General features: G+C 57.6%; 1 protein-coding gene across 5 annotated transcripts in view; it reads right to left on the bottom strand.

Moving 5' to 3' along the window:
* Positions 1 to 16: 16 nt before the first annotated feature.
* The window catches only part of KCNG2 (potassium voltage-gated channel modifier subfamily G member 2), a 35,996-nt gene continuing 18,024 nt past the window's right edge, over positions 17 to 17,988 (bottom strand). For all 5 annotated transcript variants that reach the window (XM_079784203.1, XM_079784205.1, XM_079784201.1 and 2 more), the window contains 2 exons: positions 15,854 to 16,519; positions 17 to 2,113 (listed from right to left, as the gene is read on the bottom strand). In XM_079784203.1, coding sequence (XP_079640329.1) covers positions 1,310 to 2,113; positions 15,854 to 16,483 — 1,434 coding nt within the window. In that variant the 5' untranslated portion in view covers positions 16,484 to 16,519 and the 3' untranslated portion in view covers positions 17 to 1,309. The remainder of the gene's footprint in view (positions 2,114 to 15,853; positions 16,520 to 17,988) is intronic.

The following is a 17,988-nucleotide window of genomic DNA, read 5'->3' as shown; positions in this document are numbered from 1 at the left end:
TCCACCTGGTCACCCTGGGCGGCTCAATTTCCCCACCTGATATGAGTGAGCTGTGCAGGAGAGGTGGCACTTTTATTAGCTGTAGTAACATAGCAGGAACATTCTGCAGGAGACCCCATCCTGGTCCTGGCCCTGGCCCTGGCCCTGCCCCCCACCTCCCCTGGCTCTGGTCTTCCACCTGGGGCCGTGCCCAAAGCTGGAAGGGATGGTGGTGGATGGATGCCCTGCATCCGTGGGGCCTCTTGAGTGATGCAGGTCCTCCTCCGGCAGGGTCTGTGGCAGCGATGTCCCAGGTGTCATGGCTCAACTGATTAAAATTAAAAAGTGCAAAGCAGCATAATTGGGAGAGTTCCATTCCTCAGTCTCCAGAGGAGAAAAGGTTCACGCCTCCATGAAAACAGGCTTCTAGCACCTGCAGGCCCAAGCACCTCCTCCCCCCGCCATCGCCTCTCTGAATCTCTTCCAGGGCTGGATCGCCAGAGAAGTGTTCCTACAGGAGTCGACCATCCCAGAGGATAGCACCTGGTCCCCAGGCAGCTGAGATGACAGAGGCGTTTCAGGGGAGAACTATGTGGGGGAGACCTAGGAAGAGGCCCACAGGATAGTGCCAGGGAAAGAGGTCAAAGGTCAGGGCTGGACCCCCCCCAAGGACCTGGAGGGCTGTGAGCCTCAGTGGGAGACCTCCGTACCTGTCACATGGCAGGGATGTGGGCTTCTGCAGAGCTGGATGCATGGGGAAGGCCTTCCTCCCCTGGGGCACAGCCCACCTGGGTGAGATGGCAGGAGCAGGAAGGGGCTGTCCCCCTGGAAACTCCTCCCCCAGGACTGCGCCCCACTGCGCCCCCCTCCCCCACTGCTATTCGGGCTGAATAGCAGGGAAGGGTTAGGCTGAGGTCTGGGGACAGTGTGACCTCCTGGTATTGCTACAGGCTTGGAAGTTCTGGGACTTCTTGAATTTATTTTTAGCTAGCCATAGAGTCAGAACGCCAAAGGGAAATAAAAGGAAGGAAGGACAGGATGGGGTGCCCTCTGGGAAATTTGCTCAAAGCACAGGTTGGCTTTTAACATCACCTCTGACTCCTAGGCGAGTTCTGGGCCTCACTGGTCACAGCAACATGCACTTGGACCGTATACGGGGCAACAGGAGCGAGGCCCTTCAGGGCTTTGGGAGCTGCTGCCCCTAAGGTCGGTTCCTCTCCCTCTGCACGGTGGGAGGCTAGGGCTGTAGTTCTGTTTCTAAAGCTTGTGACGGGCAGCCTCCTGTGATGGACAGCCGCGGCCGCCCCTGAGCACCGGGTGTCCGCCCAGGTCAGGCTGGCCCTGTGCGCGCCCATGCGAGGTCCGCTGAGTCCCCAGTCTCGCTGGAGCCTTCGGGATCTTGCGAGCTGTCCTCCGTGGCGGTGGCGGAGCGCGTGCTGTCCTCGCGCAGGGCCGGCTCGGGGCTGGCGGTGCGCTGTTGCTGCTCTTTGAGCTCCGAGTAGGAGCGCGAGAAGGTGTGGAAGATGGAGGTGACCGGGAAGGCCATGAGCAGGATGCCGCTGAGGATGCTGCTCAGCGCCACCACTTGCCCGGGCACGCTGCGGGGCACCATGTCGCCGTAGCCCACGGTGGTCATGGAGATAACCGCCCACCAGTAGCTGGCCGGCACGCTGGTGAAGTCACGGCGCGCGCCCAGCTCGCGCTCGGCCAGGTGCACGAGCGGCGCGAACAGGGCCATGGCCACGCAGAGGAAGAGCAGCAGCAGCCCGAACTCGCGCGCGCAGCGGCGCACGGTCAGGCCGAGCGAGCGCAGGCCAAGCGAGTGGCGCGCCAGGCGCATCACGTAGAGCACGCGCAGCGCGCGCAGCAGCCGCAGCACCAGCCCCGCGCGCTCCAGCAGCTTGTTGCCACCCGCGCTCGCGCCTGCCCGCGCCGTGCCGCCCGCCGCGAGGCCCACGAGCAGCGACACGTAGAAGGGCAGGATGGCCAGGATGTCGATGATATTGAGCGGCGTCCGCAGGAAGGCGCACTTGTTCTCGGCCTGCAGCGAGCGCAGCAGGAACTCCAAGGAGAACCAGGCCACGCACACCGTCTCCATCACGAAGAGGTTGTGGCATTTGCGGGAGCACTCGCCCTGGGGAGGAGAGGGACACGTGTTGGGGCAGGGACGTTCCCCATGACGGAGGGATGTCAAACCCAGCTGCCCTGACCCCTGACCCCAACCCGTGCAAGTGTGCTACTGCAGGAGGGCCAGGGGTAGCCAAAAAATGCCCAATTCCTGTAAAAAAGATTTAATGGAAGCCCTAGCCGGTGTGGGTCAGTGGTTAGAGTGCAACACGCGGCCAGCCCCACGAAGGGTCGTGGGTTCAATTCCTGGTCAAGGGCAGGCACCTGGGTTTCAGGTTCAGTCCTGCCCAGGTCTGGGAAGCAACTAATCAATGTATCTCTCTCACATTGATGTTTCTCTCCCTCCCTCCCTCCCTTCCACTCTCTCTAAAAATCAATGGAACAAACATCCTCGGGTGAGGATTACCAACAAAAAAAGTTAATTGGGTATTGGCCTCCCACAGGTGCTCAGCTGACCTGATCCCCAGCAAAACTGGTAAAGATCATTTAAAAAAGCAGCCATTTAAAGACTGGAAACAGTCCTAAGGGCAAGAAGGAAATGCAACATCTATTCAAGAAAATCTGAAAATCTGTGAAGGAAGGAAAGAGTTTGCTGTTAGAACCAAGACCCCATTCCCCCCACTCCTGGGAGGAGACTCCACTCCAGAGACTGCAGCCAAGGGCTCCAGCTTCGGGGGAGGAGAGAGGTTCAACTGCTCAGCCTGCCCCTGGGTGAGCCCCAGGCCAGTGGGGTGGAGAAGAGGGGCTCAGCTGACACCATGTGCTCTGTGCTGAGTCCCGGGCCCACCTCACACTGGAGGTGAGACCACCGAGGGCCAGGCCGGGGCCACTTGGCCTCCCTGCGCCTTGTAGTGCCCCCCACCTGGCTCATGACCCTCTGGGCACTGAGGACAGACCCTCATGCCTGTCCAGCTTCCCAGCCCTTTTGGCAGGCGATTAGCCTGGGGGCCGCAGTGGTGACCTTCCACCACCCAGAGACGGCAACTTGAGAACCTGCCTGACGCCTTAAACGGAGAACAGGTTGGGGGTCAGCAATCAGTTTTTCAATACCTTCGTACTCAAGGGCACAGAGGTGGTGGGACACCACACGGCTGCTCCCCAAGTCCTGTCTTGAATCTTCAGGGCCAGACACTGATGTATCACTGGTCTGCAAGGAACTGGGCAAATTGGGCTCCTGAAAACCTTCCTCCGACTGGTACTCACTATTGGGTGATCTGTGTATTGAGCAGAGCCCGGCCTTCCCATTAATGAGCTGTCAGAACCCAATACCTTGGCCTCCACGCTCATCATTGTCCCTGTGGTGTGCCTGGAAACCCTGGCCACAGACTTGCTACCGTGGCCTCCAGACACGAGGGTGGGTGGTGGAGACTCCCACAGCTTCTGTCTCCCAGCTCATCACTCTAGACCCCTCTGGGCTGGCAGAGGGCTGTGAGCCTCGTGGGAGTGGTGTTGAGCCTCCTGCTCCACACCCTGGCATCATCCCTAAACAAGAACCCTTTCTGCATCCCTCCTGAGTTCAGCCAGTGAGCAGGGCTCAGAGGCAGGGTCCCCGTTTCCCTGGCCATGGGGAGGGGCATCTCCCTAGCCCTGCACCAGCCCCACTGAGCTCACAGCCATGTGAGACCCATTGCAGCTTGTTGCTTCTAGGTTTGGGGTGGGTTTTGTTCCAGCAATTTCTGGTGCTTGTTCATCCCCTGAGGGTGGTCAAGTTTTATCCAATATTTAGGGTTGGTTGCCCCATGCTGCCTGGGCCAGTGGGAAGGCTTTTGAGTCCAGCCCTGAGCCTCATGGGGCAGCAGGGAAGGGGGTGGGGGACTCTGAGCTTAAACTTGGGTGAAACACACCTTGGGGGGCTCTAGTTGGGTGTAAGCTCAGAGAGGTTGAAAGGCATTCCTGATTACCTTGGCTTGGGGCATTGGCGAGAGCAGGGGGCCAGTAACTGGATTCGGGGAAAACCCGGATCCACAAGTTTTCAGTCAGGAGACAGCAGGGACCATAGGGACTGGGACAGACCTGGTTAGAAACCCACTCTGCGCCCTGAGGAAGGGCTTAGGAGGGAAGCCGCCATCCTCAGGGACAGTGGGTGACGGGGAGGAGCGTGGATGGAGTCAGCCTCGACACCAGGTCAGAGCAGTGACGTATCTCTGCTGGGATGCCACCTGACCAGGAGCCTGATGACCACCTGTGGTGGTCTCGTGATCGGCAGCCCCAGACACAACCCATACAACACTCCTTGTTGGGCTGACTGTGGGCCCGGCCCCAAATCTCAGCACAGGTGCCCAGCCAGGTTCTGTGTGAGCCCCCATGGGGGGTTTCAACCACTGTGTTTGGGGGGAGGAGGGCACAGACCCTGGGCGATGCAGGAGAGACCCCATGTGCCAACCTGCAGCCAGACCCATCCTGGTGGATTCGGGAGGAGACAGGCCTGTGGATTCCCTGGTACCCCCTCCTCCAGCCCTTTCCTTAAGGACCAGCTGTGCAGGTTAATTGGAGGTAGCTATTTCTGGACATTTTAACCCAGAAAACAGACCCTGATTTATCATACTTTGACACATCTGGCCTATTTGGCCCAAATCAGGTCAGACATAAATCTCCCTTCAGCTGGCTCACCCGGTTTGAAGCCCCCTCCCCCTATTTACTCGCCTGGCTTTTGCCTGTGTTTCACAGACATTCGGGGCGTTGGTGAATCAGGCCTCCGCCAGGTGCCCGCATGAGTTTATCATGGGCGTGAGCACCAGGTGCAGCTGCCCCAACACCCTGGTGGCCCTGCCCTGTCCAGCTGGGCGCCTTCTAAACTCCTCCTGCTCAGCCAGCTCAGCACTGTTTCTGCTCCCGGATCCCTCTGCTCCCATCCGGCCGACCACTGGGGTGGACAGGGCGACCTGCTGACTACTGCCGGGCCAGCCACTGTTGGGGGCGGTGGGGGCTAGACGGGAGGGCTGGGTCCCAGGTCCTGGGTATTTGGAGAGGACACAGACTCCAGCAGATGCTTCTGGAGGGAAAGAACGTGGGGCCTTGGGGGCCGTGGCAGGACCTCATTTCCATTCTTTCAGTGGTGGGGCCTGTCACCCCCACACCACCCTTCAGGTCCCCGTGGTGTTCCTCTGAGAAGAGGTGTGTCCTCATGCCTGCATGAACGCGGGGGACAACACCCTCCCATCCTCACCAGCTTTTCTGGCAGGGCCTCTGGTCCCCGTGCACTGGACACAGCCTTCCCTACAGGCGCCAGCTCCCACGCTGCGAGTGCGACTACCACCCTCATCCCGCCTGACGCCTCGCTCCCAGACCTGCTCCCCAGGCTCCCCTGGGCTCCCCCAGCCAACGCTGTGTCCCCAGGGGATTGGGCCCTGGCCTGTGGTGAACATCTGGTCCAACGGGCAAACTTCCCTGCTTGGTGAAAGGCCACAAGACACTGTGCCCTCACAAGTGACCGCCCTGGATCTGGGTGCCCACCTGCAGAGTCTGCACAAGTATCCCCAGTGACTCAGCCCCTGCCTTTGGGTCCCAGCTCCTTTCCTTATAATTTGTTCTCTTTCCAGGATCGGAACTGGGCCTCTTCCAATTCCTTGTGGCTCAAGAACCAAAAGTCAGCTGCCCCCAAGGAAGCAGCTCACTGAATGTGAGAAGTCTGAGCTAATTACAGACACACTTATGGGGCCGTGGGAGGGTGGGCTGCCCAACAGCGGATGGGTGTGCGTCCCTAACCCTTATGTGGATGGCATCGTCCACTATTACAAAACCCAACCAAACAGCACAATGGCTCGGAATGTTCTCCATGCCCACATGGGGCAGGTGGGCTGGATGAGCGCCAGGAGACCCTGGAGGGCACCGTCCACGCCAGGCAGAGGCGGCCCGGGGGACGGACCAGGCTGGTTCCAACACCAAGGATGGTGACAGCTGGTCCAAGCCAACTTTTGGAAATTGTTTCTGAAACTGCTGTTGGAAGGCATGGCCTCCCGCATGGTATTCCCTTGGCACTGTCCCTGTTTTTATTTTCTAGTGAAAATGAACGGAAGCTCAGGGCCAAGGCTTTTCAGTAACAGAGGCTGTGGGGCGGTCACGGCTGCCTCTTGGGAGAGGCCTGGCCCCGGCATGCGTCCACCCCCGGCTTTGTTCTCATTTCAGAGCATCAAAAATTCAGTGGCGTGAGCCCTGCCAAGGACAGCGCTGGTTCTATTAAACCAGGAGATGGAGGGAGGCCAGTGGGGGTGTCCTCTCTGTAAGCCAATCAGGGAGGCACCAGCTGAGCTCCCCGGAGCTGCAGCCTGGTCCGAGGTTCTGGCTCAGAGTTTCATCAAGGACCCCGAGCTTCACAGGCTCCCCTCTTCATCTAGTGCGTAATGAATCCCCAAGTTGTTCACATCCTTTTACTGCCTCTGTATTTTCTGGACATTGTCTCCATCAATCCATCAGGAATGTTGTGTAGCCAGCAAAATGGACCAGCAGGGCAACTGTGCACTAGACCTTGTGCAGATAAATCCTACAGACAGCACCTACTCCTATCGACCCGTTTCCTCTTCATCACTGTGTGCTGATCTGTGTTTAGCCCCCCGTTAATACCCAGAGGAAAGTACTGAATTCACTAACTACGAACTTATAATAATTTGACTTTGAACTGCAGTGAGTTTATTTTTCCCAATTATCTATGGGAAAGGCTCCTGTAGTGCAAACATAAAAGTAGGAATATTCAATCGACTTTAGAGAACAGATTGTTTAAAAATAGCACCAGTCACTTACACAGCAGTAAGGAATGTGCTCTTTCAGTCACCTGTGCTGAAGCAGGCTGTCAATCGCTCTCCTGTCACCACCCTGCGGTTCTGTGCTGTCTCCGGAAAGAAGTAAATACAAGTGCCTTAGAGAGTGTCCCACCCTCTCCCACAGCTGACCTAGCTGGTCTTCCATCCGCCCTGTCAGCTCACTCCTGTGGGAGACGTCCTGGACAGGGAACTGGGACCACCAGCCCCACGGGATTGGGCCCTGAGAAGTGGCCGAGCCGGCCTGATGCTCACGGCTGCAAACCCGTCCTACTGGGCCGTCCATTCCTGCAGGAGTGACCGACTCTAGTCGCTACAGACACAGGTGAACAAGACGATTACAGGTGGCAGTGCCCCCGTGAACGCACGAAGAGGGCGTCCATCTCAGGAGAGAACGGCTCCAAACCACGGAGTTGGTTCCGAGTCGCAGCCACTGCTCTCCATTCAGTTCCTTCACTTGGGCCGCATTTCTGCGGGAAAGCGCGGTGCTTCCTCCAGTTCTCAAGACTGTCTGCCAGCGCACGCGCACTGATCCCCACTCCCGGCAGCCTGAGTCCCACTTGCCCCGCAGGGCGGAGCGTTCGCTTTTTGGGGGTTTGTCGTGGCTTCTCCATGGGGGCAGAGACGCCCAGGGCAGAGGGGTCCTCTGCTGGGTGCCCAGCCAGGAATTCAGTAACTGCCACACTCAGGCTCCCCTCTGCACGGCAAGGGTGGGCGCTTCCCCAGCCCCCACGACCACGGCATGAAACCGCCAGGGTGCTGACCGACCGGACACCCAGGCTTTCCGACTGGGTTCTGCAGGAAGCGATTTTTTCCAGGCAAGCAGCGCCTTCCCCTCCACCGCACTGAGCATTGGGCAGCCAGAGGCAGAGGGCACCCCACCAGCCAGTGCCCACGGGCCCACAAGACGAGCCAAGGTTTTCTGTAGGACTCTCAGTGTGGCCAGCTCTGAATGGACGTCCTAAGGGCAAGTTCCTGAGCAAATCCAGCCCTGCAAAGCCCGGCAGGCGGCCATGGGCACAGCAGGCTTGCTGGCTGCCCCCTCCACGTTCCCCTGGGAAGAATTCTGTTTCAGGACCCTCTCCAGCAGCCCTGCCTCACTGGTCCAGGCTGTGTGCTTACATTCGTCGTCGGTGTCATCACGAATCTCACCGAATGGAGGACACTGGGTGTAGTGGCTACGTGTCCGGGTGGTGACGAAACGGAACCCATACGACACCTGCAACCCCACCAGCCACGTAAGGGAGGCTCACGACATCCCTGCTGGGCCCTCGGATCTTGTTTGCTCTTGTGTTCTTCACTGGGGAGGAGAAACGCCACAGTAATTTTCAGGCCTGGGAATTTTATTTTTTCTTCTGTCTTCATCTACCCCGGGCTCTGTGCCCTGATGCTGCATCTGGGACAACACGCCCCCTCCACAGACCCGTCCCGAGACCAGAAGCTGCCTGCAACTTGGCCTGTCCCAAATGTCTGCTCCGTTTCCAGCAGCTGCTCAGGAATCACCTCTGAAGCGAGGACTTGCTATCCTGTCCAAGGTCCAGGCAGAGCCCTTGGGACACGGCTGGGGCCACGAGTCACAGGAAGTGGTGCACGTTGTGGCCTCCTGTTCTTGAGGACCAGAATCCCAAGTCGGTGACCTCCGAGCACTAACGGAGTGCCAGACACCTGAGCGCAGTGCCTGTGCGTCTGGGGACCCCTGGAGCCCGCCTGCACCTCCGCGTTCCGTTTTCTCAGGAGGATGCCCGAATGCAGAGCATCACCCAGACGATGGGATATTGTGACCTGGACGGAGAGCAGGCCAGAGGCGCAGCTTCCCTCGATGCTGTGACCACGAGCGATTTCCAGTTGGGAGGCTTTTAAACACGGTTTCATCCCCGTTTTCGGTCATTTCCCTCCAAGTGTTCAACTCCTGAGCACCTGGTCTGAAGGGGCTCTCACCAGGCTGAGTGGGCTCAGGGCTCCTGTCAGACCCATGTGCAGAGACTCCGCTTTCACCTTCTCCCCCACACTGTTCTGCTCCCTCTGGGTCCCCGGCAGGGCCAGGGCGGGCAGGCGCTCCGGGAGCTTCCTGAAGGAGTGTGACTGGCTCCCTGTGACCTCCAGGTGGCTGTTGAGGAAAAGCAGGACTCAGGCCTGCTGGGCACACCGGCTCAGTCAGGGAGGCAGCAGGGAGGGTCCTGTGGAGCCCAGGCCGAGCCTTCCCAGAGGCTCTGCTCTGCAGTGGCCTCTGCTCTGCGGAGGCTGTGCCTTCATCCAGAGGCCACAGGGCTGTTGGGAGCTGCCTGCAGCCCGAGGATCCCAAGGCCCCAGGAGGGAGGGTGAGGGAGTGACCTGCTGCTCTGAGAATCGCCGGGACTTGGGAGCAGCCAAGATGTCCCTCCGCAGGGGAATGGATAAATAAACCCCGGCCCATCCAGACAATGGACTATTGTTCAGCAATAAAAAGAAATGGGCTGTCGGGCCATGAAAAGACCCGAAGGAACCCGAAATGCATATGACTAAGTGGAAGAAGTCGATCTGAAAAGGCTTCATATTGCATTATGAGGGCAACTACCTTCTGGAAAAGGCAAAGCGATGGAGACGGTGAACAAACAGATCAGTGTTTGCCAGGGATTAGGGGAGGAGGGATGAACAGGTGAGCACAGGGGATGTTTAGGGCGTGAAGCCACTCTGTGACACTGTGATGGTGGATACATGACTTTATACATCTGTCCACACCCACAGGCTGTACTCCAGAAGTGACCCTAAAGTAAACCATGGACTGTAGGTGACAAGGATGTCTCTGGGTACTAGTGGATCCATCAGTGTCACAAATTTCCCACATGGCGTGAGACATGGATAATGGGGAGGCTGTGCAGGTGGGGGCAGGGGGGTGTGGGAAATCTTAATACCTTTCTCTCAATTCTGCTGTGACCCTAAAACTGCTCTAAAAAAATAAAGTCTTAGAATATAGGGGGGAAAAATCTTATAGCTTCTATTCTAGGCATTTGAGCATAGGTCTTTTATTTTTCAGATAAGCACAAATCCCAAACTCAAATCCCTTATTTTTTTGATGCCAAATTTGTGCAGAAAGTAGAGGGGGAAAAAATGTTCTGAGCTTCATGTTTATCCCTTGGCACATCCGGCTGTTTTCAGCTCCTCCAAGAGTCCACAGTGGGGTCTCCATGAAAACAGGCAGCAGTTGCTCAGACGTGGGCGCTGATGGCCGCCTGGGGCCTTGGACTACGATTCTGGGCAGCGTGGCAGGGGCACAGGCATCAAGGACGGGGCTGATGCCTCGCAGGACTTGGGCACCCCTGCCAGGTGCTTGCCTCCCCTCTCTCAGCAGCAGAAGAGAAAGGCGAGGCGAAAGGACCTGAGCCCAGGCAGGTCTGGCTCCCGACGAGGTCCGGCCATGGCTTGATATTGCCACTGGATGTTGCTGACTCCTGGTGCAGAACTTGGCCAACAGGGCACCCCAGGACCGGCAGCGTACCCACCACTTACTGTATTTAGTTCTCTGGGTTCCGGAAGTCCAAGCTCCCAGGGCCCGCAGATTCGGGGGCTGGTGAGGCTGCTTCCTGGGTCTCAGACATCGTCTGTTGTGTGTCCTTCCGTGGCAGGAGGGGAGCACGCTCTCTGGGGGCTCTTTAGTGGGACTCACAACCCCAGTCAGGGGGGCTCTAACCTCATGACCCAATCACCTTCCAAAGGCCCGGCCTCCTGATACTATCGGGGAGGGGGTCAGGTTTCAATGTACAAACTAGGGCAACAGAACATTCGGTCCACTCCGCCTGCTCTTTCCCAAGAAATCGGCTCCTAATGCAGAAGCCCCTGCTCACCCAGGGCTCAGCCCACATCCCTGTGTTACGGGCCTGCGTTTAGGGCGGGTGATGACAGGCTTCATGCCACTGCTCTCAGGAGGCCCTGCAGAGGGCGCCCCACAGATCCCACAGATCGCCAAAGGCCATTTGTTATCTCTCAGGGCCTGCGCGTGAGGGGTGTGCTAGTGAACAGGACTTCCCACCCAAACCACAGACGCATGGACCAGGAGATAGCGAGGGCAATGGTTCATTTCATGTGTCAACTCGACTGGGCCATGGGTGCCCCGGCATTGGTCAGACATGATTCTGGGTTTGTCTGGGAGGGTGCCTCTGAGGGAGGGAAATGTTGGAGTTGCTAAGCTCCAAGAAAGCCAATCGTCCTGCTGGTGTGGGTGGGCCTCTTCCAATCAGTCGAAGGACTGAACAGAACCAAAAGGCTGATCTCCCTGGCGTGTGGGCCATCTTCTTTGGGTCTTCCTGGGTCTCCAGCCTGCCAACCCCGGGTCTCAGGAGTTCTCAGCCTCCGTCCTGGTGCGAGCCAGCACTTTATAAAATGTAAATATACAGGGAGGGGCAAAAGTAGGTTTACAATGGTTTGTACGTAAAATAATACAATACCTAATAAAAAATAATACAAGAATAAGTTGTTTCGCCTACTCACAAGGCAAACCCTCTTCTGCCCACCCTGTATACGTCTCTCCTGTTGGTTCTGTTTTCTGAGAACCTGATACGGCTCAGAGACAGCAAAGCTCTCCCCCAGGAGGAGGCTGGCAGAGCTCGATGTGTGCCCACAGGCAGCAGAAACTTTGTCACCAGCTTCCCATGCTGCCGCCAAATGTTCTCAGTGAATTCAATCACTGAAATCCCGGTCGTGAAATCTATAACTAATTATGCAGGTCTTGATTTAATCACGTGGGTTTAAAGGAAGAAAATCGACTCACTGAGCCAGACATCAGCTGCAGTGAAAAGGGCTTGAGAGCTTCCGAGCAGCACAGCCCGCCCGCCACCCACCAGACCCCGGTCTCAGCACGGGAGCTCAGCATGGTCTCCGAGCAGCACCCCGGCCACCACCACACAGCATCCCCGAGCTGTCTCCTGGGACACCAGCGTCTGTCCACACCCTCCGCCGTTGAAAGGCCTCTCCTCTAGGTCATGCCACAACACCCACAACCGCCTACCCCTGGACTGGCCTTGACCTCTCCTGGCTGTGGAGAGAACGCTAGACCCAATGACTGCGCCATTGTCAACAATTTCACTCCAGACACACATTCTCAGGAGAATCAATACTCGCTTTCAGGCTATTCCACAGTAGGTGGGGTGCTCTGGTCACACACGCATGCTCACCTGGTGCCCCGTCAAGGTGCCCAGGCCCTGAGCACAGCGTGTTAGCCCTGGCCGTGTGGCAGGCAGAGAAGCGCAGGCTGCAGACCCACTGGAGACACCACAGAGGCAGTGGGAACTGGGGGTCTCCCCTCTGGCTTGGGGCTTCTACAGTGACAGGGGCTGGGAGGTTTGGGTCAGCCCTACCTCGCTGTCCACGGGCCCGGAGGAGCCCCTTCCCACTGAGCCTGGTGTCTGCTCAGTGACAGGGTGACAGACTCCACCTCCAGCTCTGACCCCAGGGCCTCCAAGCACATGGCATCAAAACGTCGACTTGTCTGCCGGCTCCAGCCGGGGAGCGAGCGGCAGAAACGTCTCCGGGTATCACTGCTGTGACGGTTTCTCCTGAGAACAAAGCAAGGCTCCCGCTGCGAGGGTTTTGTTGTTAGAAGGTTCATTTTTGGGTCAGAAGACCTAGGAGAACTTTCAGTGGATGTTTAGGGTTTTGGTATTTCTACCCCAAGGCCTGGCTCTGGGAACCCCCAAGCTTTTCCTTCCCCAGAAGCCATGAACATGGCGTGGATGGTCCTGCTGAGGACTGGCGCTGAGGAGGGAGCCCCACTCATGGCGATGTGAGGTGAAGAACTTCTCGGACGGGGCAAGGTGGGTCCTGGGTACATGCCTTCCAGGTCCCGCAGGTGACGGCCACGGCCCTGAGGGTCACATGCAGCTGGGGGACATGGGTGTGGTGGGGACGGGTTGGCGGCCTGCTCCCCTCTCTCTGGCTGGAGGTGCCCTGAGGAAGCACATTTAATTTTGTTGAAGATGCTTCGTTCTTAGTTCTGGGAGCTGTTGGTGACACATGGCGAATGTTTTGCTCAAAGATAATTTAGGATTGAGTGTTCCACAAGTTTTCTGGGCACTGTTCCCGTGCCTTCCCGTTATAGTCGGCACATCACAGGTCTTCGCTCCTTAGACACTTCACCTTATTTCCAAGCGAAGCCACAGTTCTTCTCAGAGACTCCGCAAAGGCCAACTCTGGTGTCACAGCACCGAGTCTCCGCTCTAGGTTCCCACGCCCTCAGAGCCCCCAAACAGGAAGAAGAAACATCTCATGTCTGCTGAGTGTGAGAGCATGAGCACAGCACAGGGCGTGTGGGCAGGGCTGCTGACCCAGACGGGGGCCTGGAGGACAAGCAGCAGAAACAGCCTTTGCATGTCATCACAGCTGTGGGCAGCTCTGTAAGCCGGGAAGACATCCATGTCCTGGCCCCTTGACCGTGGCTGTCACCTCCTGTGTCAGGAGGGCCGTGCAGGTGGGATGAAGGTAAGGACCCTGAGCTGCAGGGAGTGCTGGCTACAGGGGGCCCAGTGCGGTCACAGGTCCCTCAGTCGGAGGCAGTGATGGAGAAGGACCAGAGTGATGGCTCTGAGGATGGAGGAGGGGCATGGGGACAAGCTGAAAGGGCATGGGGGATTCTCCCTGGAGCCTCCATAGGAACCAGCCCACCAACTCCACCTCAGCTCCCCCAGACCCCAAAACTCGTCCTGACTGTGCAGAGCCAGGCATTAAGAGGGATGTCCTCAGCACCAGGTCTGGAGCCTTCTGTGGAGGCCGGGCCCCCTCAGGGTGGGAGGGGCTCTTCCTAGAAGCCCCTCAGTTCCACCCAGAGCCCTCTGTGCCGGTGAAGTGGTGCCTGTGACTGGCTGTGCTTGCTGCTCTCCAGGACGAGGCCCAGAGCACTTCATGTTCTTCATGCTGCCTCCATCTCCCAGTCACGCTGGCAGCAGCACTTCACACAACAGCCACTCATGCCAGAACAATGGACGCGCAGGCCTCCCAAGGGCTGTGCCCCGGCCGTACCCACGTTAACAGCAGCATCTTCACCACAGCCAAGAGGAGGAAGCAACCCAGTGTCCACTGGTGGAAAGGGGGATAAGCCCAATGCGGTCCATGTGCACAGTGGGATGCTGCCCAGCCTTAGGAAGGAAGGAGACTCTGACACGTGCTACATGGATGAACCGGGAGGATTTCATGCTGAGCGAAATAAGCCAGTCACAACGGGACAATTACCTTAGGATCTAGTTATGTGAGGTGCCTGGAGCGGTCAACATCACAGAGACAGAAAGTGGACGGTGGGTCCCGGGGGCTGGGGAGGGACACTGGGGAGTTGTTTCATGGGGACAGATGGTGGTGGCGGCTGCACACCACTCTGAGTGTACTTAGAACCATGAAACAGCATGCTTAAATATGGTAAAGATGGTAAATTTTGTGTATATTTTATCACACTCATACACACGTTGATGAAACATAAAACAGTTTCCTTCCCACGGCAGTGACAACACTGACTTCTGACTCAGCACCTCGGAGGAGCCCAGGTGCTTCATCAAGTCCCCTCACAAGGTGGTGGACAACACATGTGCTCACCAACACTGGGTTAATGCTGTTTAATCTGATGCCTGGACTGGTGAGACAGCACCCCAGTAGTGTGAAGTGGTGCTTTGGGAAATGGGGAAGGTTAGGGGGACAGACCAGAATGGTGGGCGACTCGGATACACGTGCACACCCTAGAGGGTTCTGCACGGGCCGGCTTGGCCTCAGTGCTGTCACTGGTTGAAGCAGGCCTAAGGCCTCCTGTTCTCTGACCTTCATCTAAATGGCTTCCATCCTGCATATTGTATGGCATTATTGCTACTTCGAAAAATGAAGTATAGTGTTTTAGCAGCATAATCCGATATTTGGGCCTGGTTAGTGCAACTGGAAACAGACAGGAATCAGATAGGCAAACAGGGAAGGATGCCAAACCAATTTCCTGAAATTTACATTCAAATGTAATCTGCAGTGAGGGATGCCACAACTCGTGGTCAAGCCAGATAACAGCTAATGTTCCAGGAGGACATGGGACATCTCCCTTCAGCTCCTCACTGTCTTAATAATGAGTGGACTCCCCAGCATTTGAGGCTCCCGCGATGAGCTGCCCTGCCCGAGGTAGGGCTCAATTCAGAGCCAGTGCCCAGCTCCTGGTGGGTGGGAGCTGGGGACTGCGGAGGGGTTGGGGCAGGCATATCCCAAGCCCTGCCCGCCATAAGGAAATACAGGGTCAGCTTTCAGGACAACACTCAGCAATGTCCTTCAAACACTGGTGCGCCCTCTTCCCGTAACCCACCCACTTGGACAACACACACCCAGGCTTCCCTGACCATGTCCTGAACAACGCAGCCCTGGGTTCACAGACGCTGACCTTTCCCCCCATGTTCCCGTGCTGCCATTCTCACAGGACAGAAGGGGGATGGGAAGCCCACTCTGTGCTCAGAAATGACCCCGGGCGTCTGGACAAAGCCAGGCCTGGCTTTGCCTGAAGCGAGAGGCTGGCCCTGGCTCTGGAGCCCTCAAAGAGGCCCCATCCTTTAGGTCCAGGATGACGGCACATGAGCACACAACTCTCCAGACCTTAAGATAATGAATGTGCTCAGCCCCTTGTTGACCAAGCTCCAGGGCCTGTGGGAGAGACCAGTCCAGCCTGGCTGAATTCTTGGAGATGGCTGTAATGGGAGTGTCTCCTGCCTGTCAGCACACAGCCTAGCAGAGATGTCAGCCTGGGAGAAGGGCTTGCCCGGGGCACATTACCGAACAGGCCAAGGTGGGCCCAGCGCTGTGGGTGCAACCACCAGCGACAGAGGGGTTTCCTAGACCCCGGTCACTCGGCAGAACTCCCTCCACCCAGCTGCCTCCAGGCCCCAGTCCTTGTCCCAAACTCAGGCCTAGACCTTGCCCCCGCTGCCCCATCCTTTACCAGAGCACCCCAGCCCGGCTCCGGCTCCGGCTCCCAGCCCGGTCCCAGCTCCCAGCCCAGCCTCGGCCCCACTCACCCGCTCCTCCTCCGCGCGGATGTCCGGCATGGTGCTCAGGCAGAGGCCGACCGCCGTGACGGCCACGAAGGCCACAGACACGCAGGCGAAGAGCTTGCCGGCCAGCCCCGAGTGCGGGTTGTCCACCACGTCCCGCAGTCGCCGACGGCCGCGCGCCAGACGCCCGTGGGGCGCCAGGGCGCAGCCGGGACTCCCAGGCACTGCGCGCTCCGCCGGCCCCGCGCGCGCCTCGGCCGCCTCCTCCTCCCGGCGGCGCAGGCGGCGCAGGCAGCAGCGCTCCAGCCGCGCCTCGTCGATGCCCCAGTAGGCCAGCTCGTCCCGGAAGGCCAGCGCGCACGGGCCGCGCAGCAGCCGCAGCTTGCCGGCGCGCAGCAGCGCCACGATGGCGCGGAAGGCGCACGGGCTGCGGTCGAAGAAGAACTCGTCGCGGCTCACGTCGTAGTCGTCGCACACACGCAGCAGCTCGTCGTGGCCGCGGCAGGCGCGCAGGCGCTCGAGGCGCGCGAGGGGACAGCGTGCCAGCGCGGCCCAGGCCAGGCGCACCCTGCAGCCGCCTACATTGATGATGACGTGCCGGGCGCGGGCCCCGCCGCCGCCAGGGGGCTCCGCGGGCCCGGGGAGCAGGGCCATGGCCCCATGCGCAGCGCTGGGGTCAGGAGGCTGGGCCTGCGGAAGGAACGGGCTCACGTTAGGGTTGGGGACACCTGACCACGCATGAGACCCTGGGCCTGGTGACCCAGTGGAACCAAGGACTCCTCTGCCCACTTGGTTCTTCCCTCCTGCATACCTGCCGTCTGCAGGTGGCCCAAACAGAGGACCACAGCCTTTCCTTCAGGCCCAGGTTAAGTGGCGGCCTGCCTCAATTTACCTCCTAGACTGAGACTAGCTAACTGGGCTAGCTAGTCTCAGTCTAGGAGATCCGCCCTGCAGAGGAAGCCCACCCTGCAGACGCTGCCTCAGGAGATCTGGGCGGGGGCCAGACACCAGCTTGTTACCTGATCACCATCCAGTAAAGGTCAAGGGGGAAAGAGGGCGGTTTTAAATCTGAAAAGAGACTTTACCATCCCAGCCTGGGTGCACGCAGCTTTGACTCCAATTTTCATGTCCCCACGGAGCCCCTTACTAAATTGTAGAACAGGCTAGCTGACTCCTTTTGTAGCCAAATCAAATGTGTGCTCTTTACAGGTAGGAATATTCACCAAAATAATCATTAAAAGATCTGGATAATCAGTGGGGGAAAAAAATCTCAAATTCCCACTAGGTATTACAGATGAAAGTGTCTAGTGTGTGGGGTCTCTCAAACGCATTCATTTCGGCCAGGTAGTAAATCGTACAACCCTGTGACAGGAGGAGGAGGCTCGGACCTGGCTGGGCTGCACCCTCCGTGAAAGAATGTGTGGGGGAAAATTTATCTACTGCTATAGAAAGGTTGTAAGATTTCTCTGCCTGGTTTTAGGTAAAATAGAACCAGAGTATATATATGAGAGTATGTGTCTAATTCCTACCTGTGCAATGGGTTTGAGGTTGGAATTTTGGTCTATGAAATGAAAAGCTAAGAAATTACCCCCATAAAAAGTAGTCTCAGGTGGGCGACATCTCTGCCGTGTGCATTAGAGCCAAACTCATACACGGTCTGGAGCAGTGCTTCTCAACCGGGTGACGGTGTCCCCAGAGCCGTTTGGCGAGGCCAAGGCACATATTGATAGTCATGACTGGGTGTGACTTGTGTTTAGAGGGTAGAAACCAGAGTTCTGTTAAAACCCACAGTGTACAGGACAAAGGGCTGGGACCCAGCCCACAATGTCAACAGTGCCACTGTCTAGAGGGATATGCTCTCAATTCAAGCCTCACAGGATTCCCACAGATGAAGCCCCAACTAAGAATTTATAAACCAAAATTAAAAAACAACACTCAAGGCAACAACCCACATGGGCAAATATCAGCAGACACATGACTAATAGGATTAGGCTCATAGGAACTTGAGATGATCCTATCTAATAAAAGAGTAATATGCAAATTGACCATACCTCTGCTACACCCACAAGCCATGCCCACCAGCCAATCAGGAGCAAGTATGCAAATTAACCCAACCAAGATGGCTGTGGCCACGGAGCCAGCAGGAGGCTTGGGTTTCC

The sequence above is a fragment of the Cnephaeus nilssonii genome (assembly GCF_951640355.1).
Source record: "Cnephaeus nilssonii genome assembly, chromosome: 11".
In the NCBI taxonomy this organism is placed as follows: Eukaryota; Metazoa; Chordata; class Mammalia; order Chiroptera; family Vespertilionidae; genus Cnephaeus; species Cnephaeus nilssonii.
The sequence above is the reverse complement of the archived record's forward strand: the minus strand, read 5'-3'. Positions and strand labels throughout refer to the sequence as shown.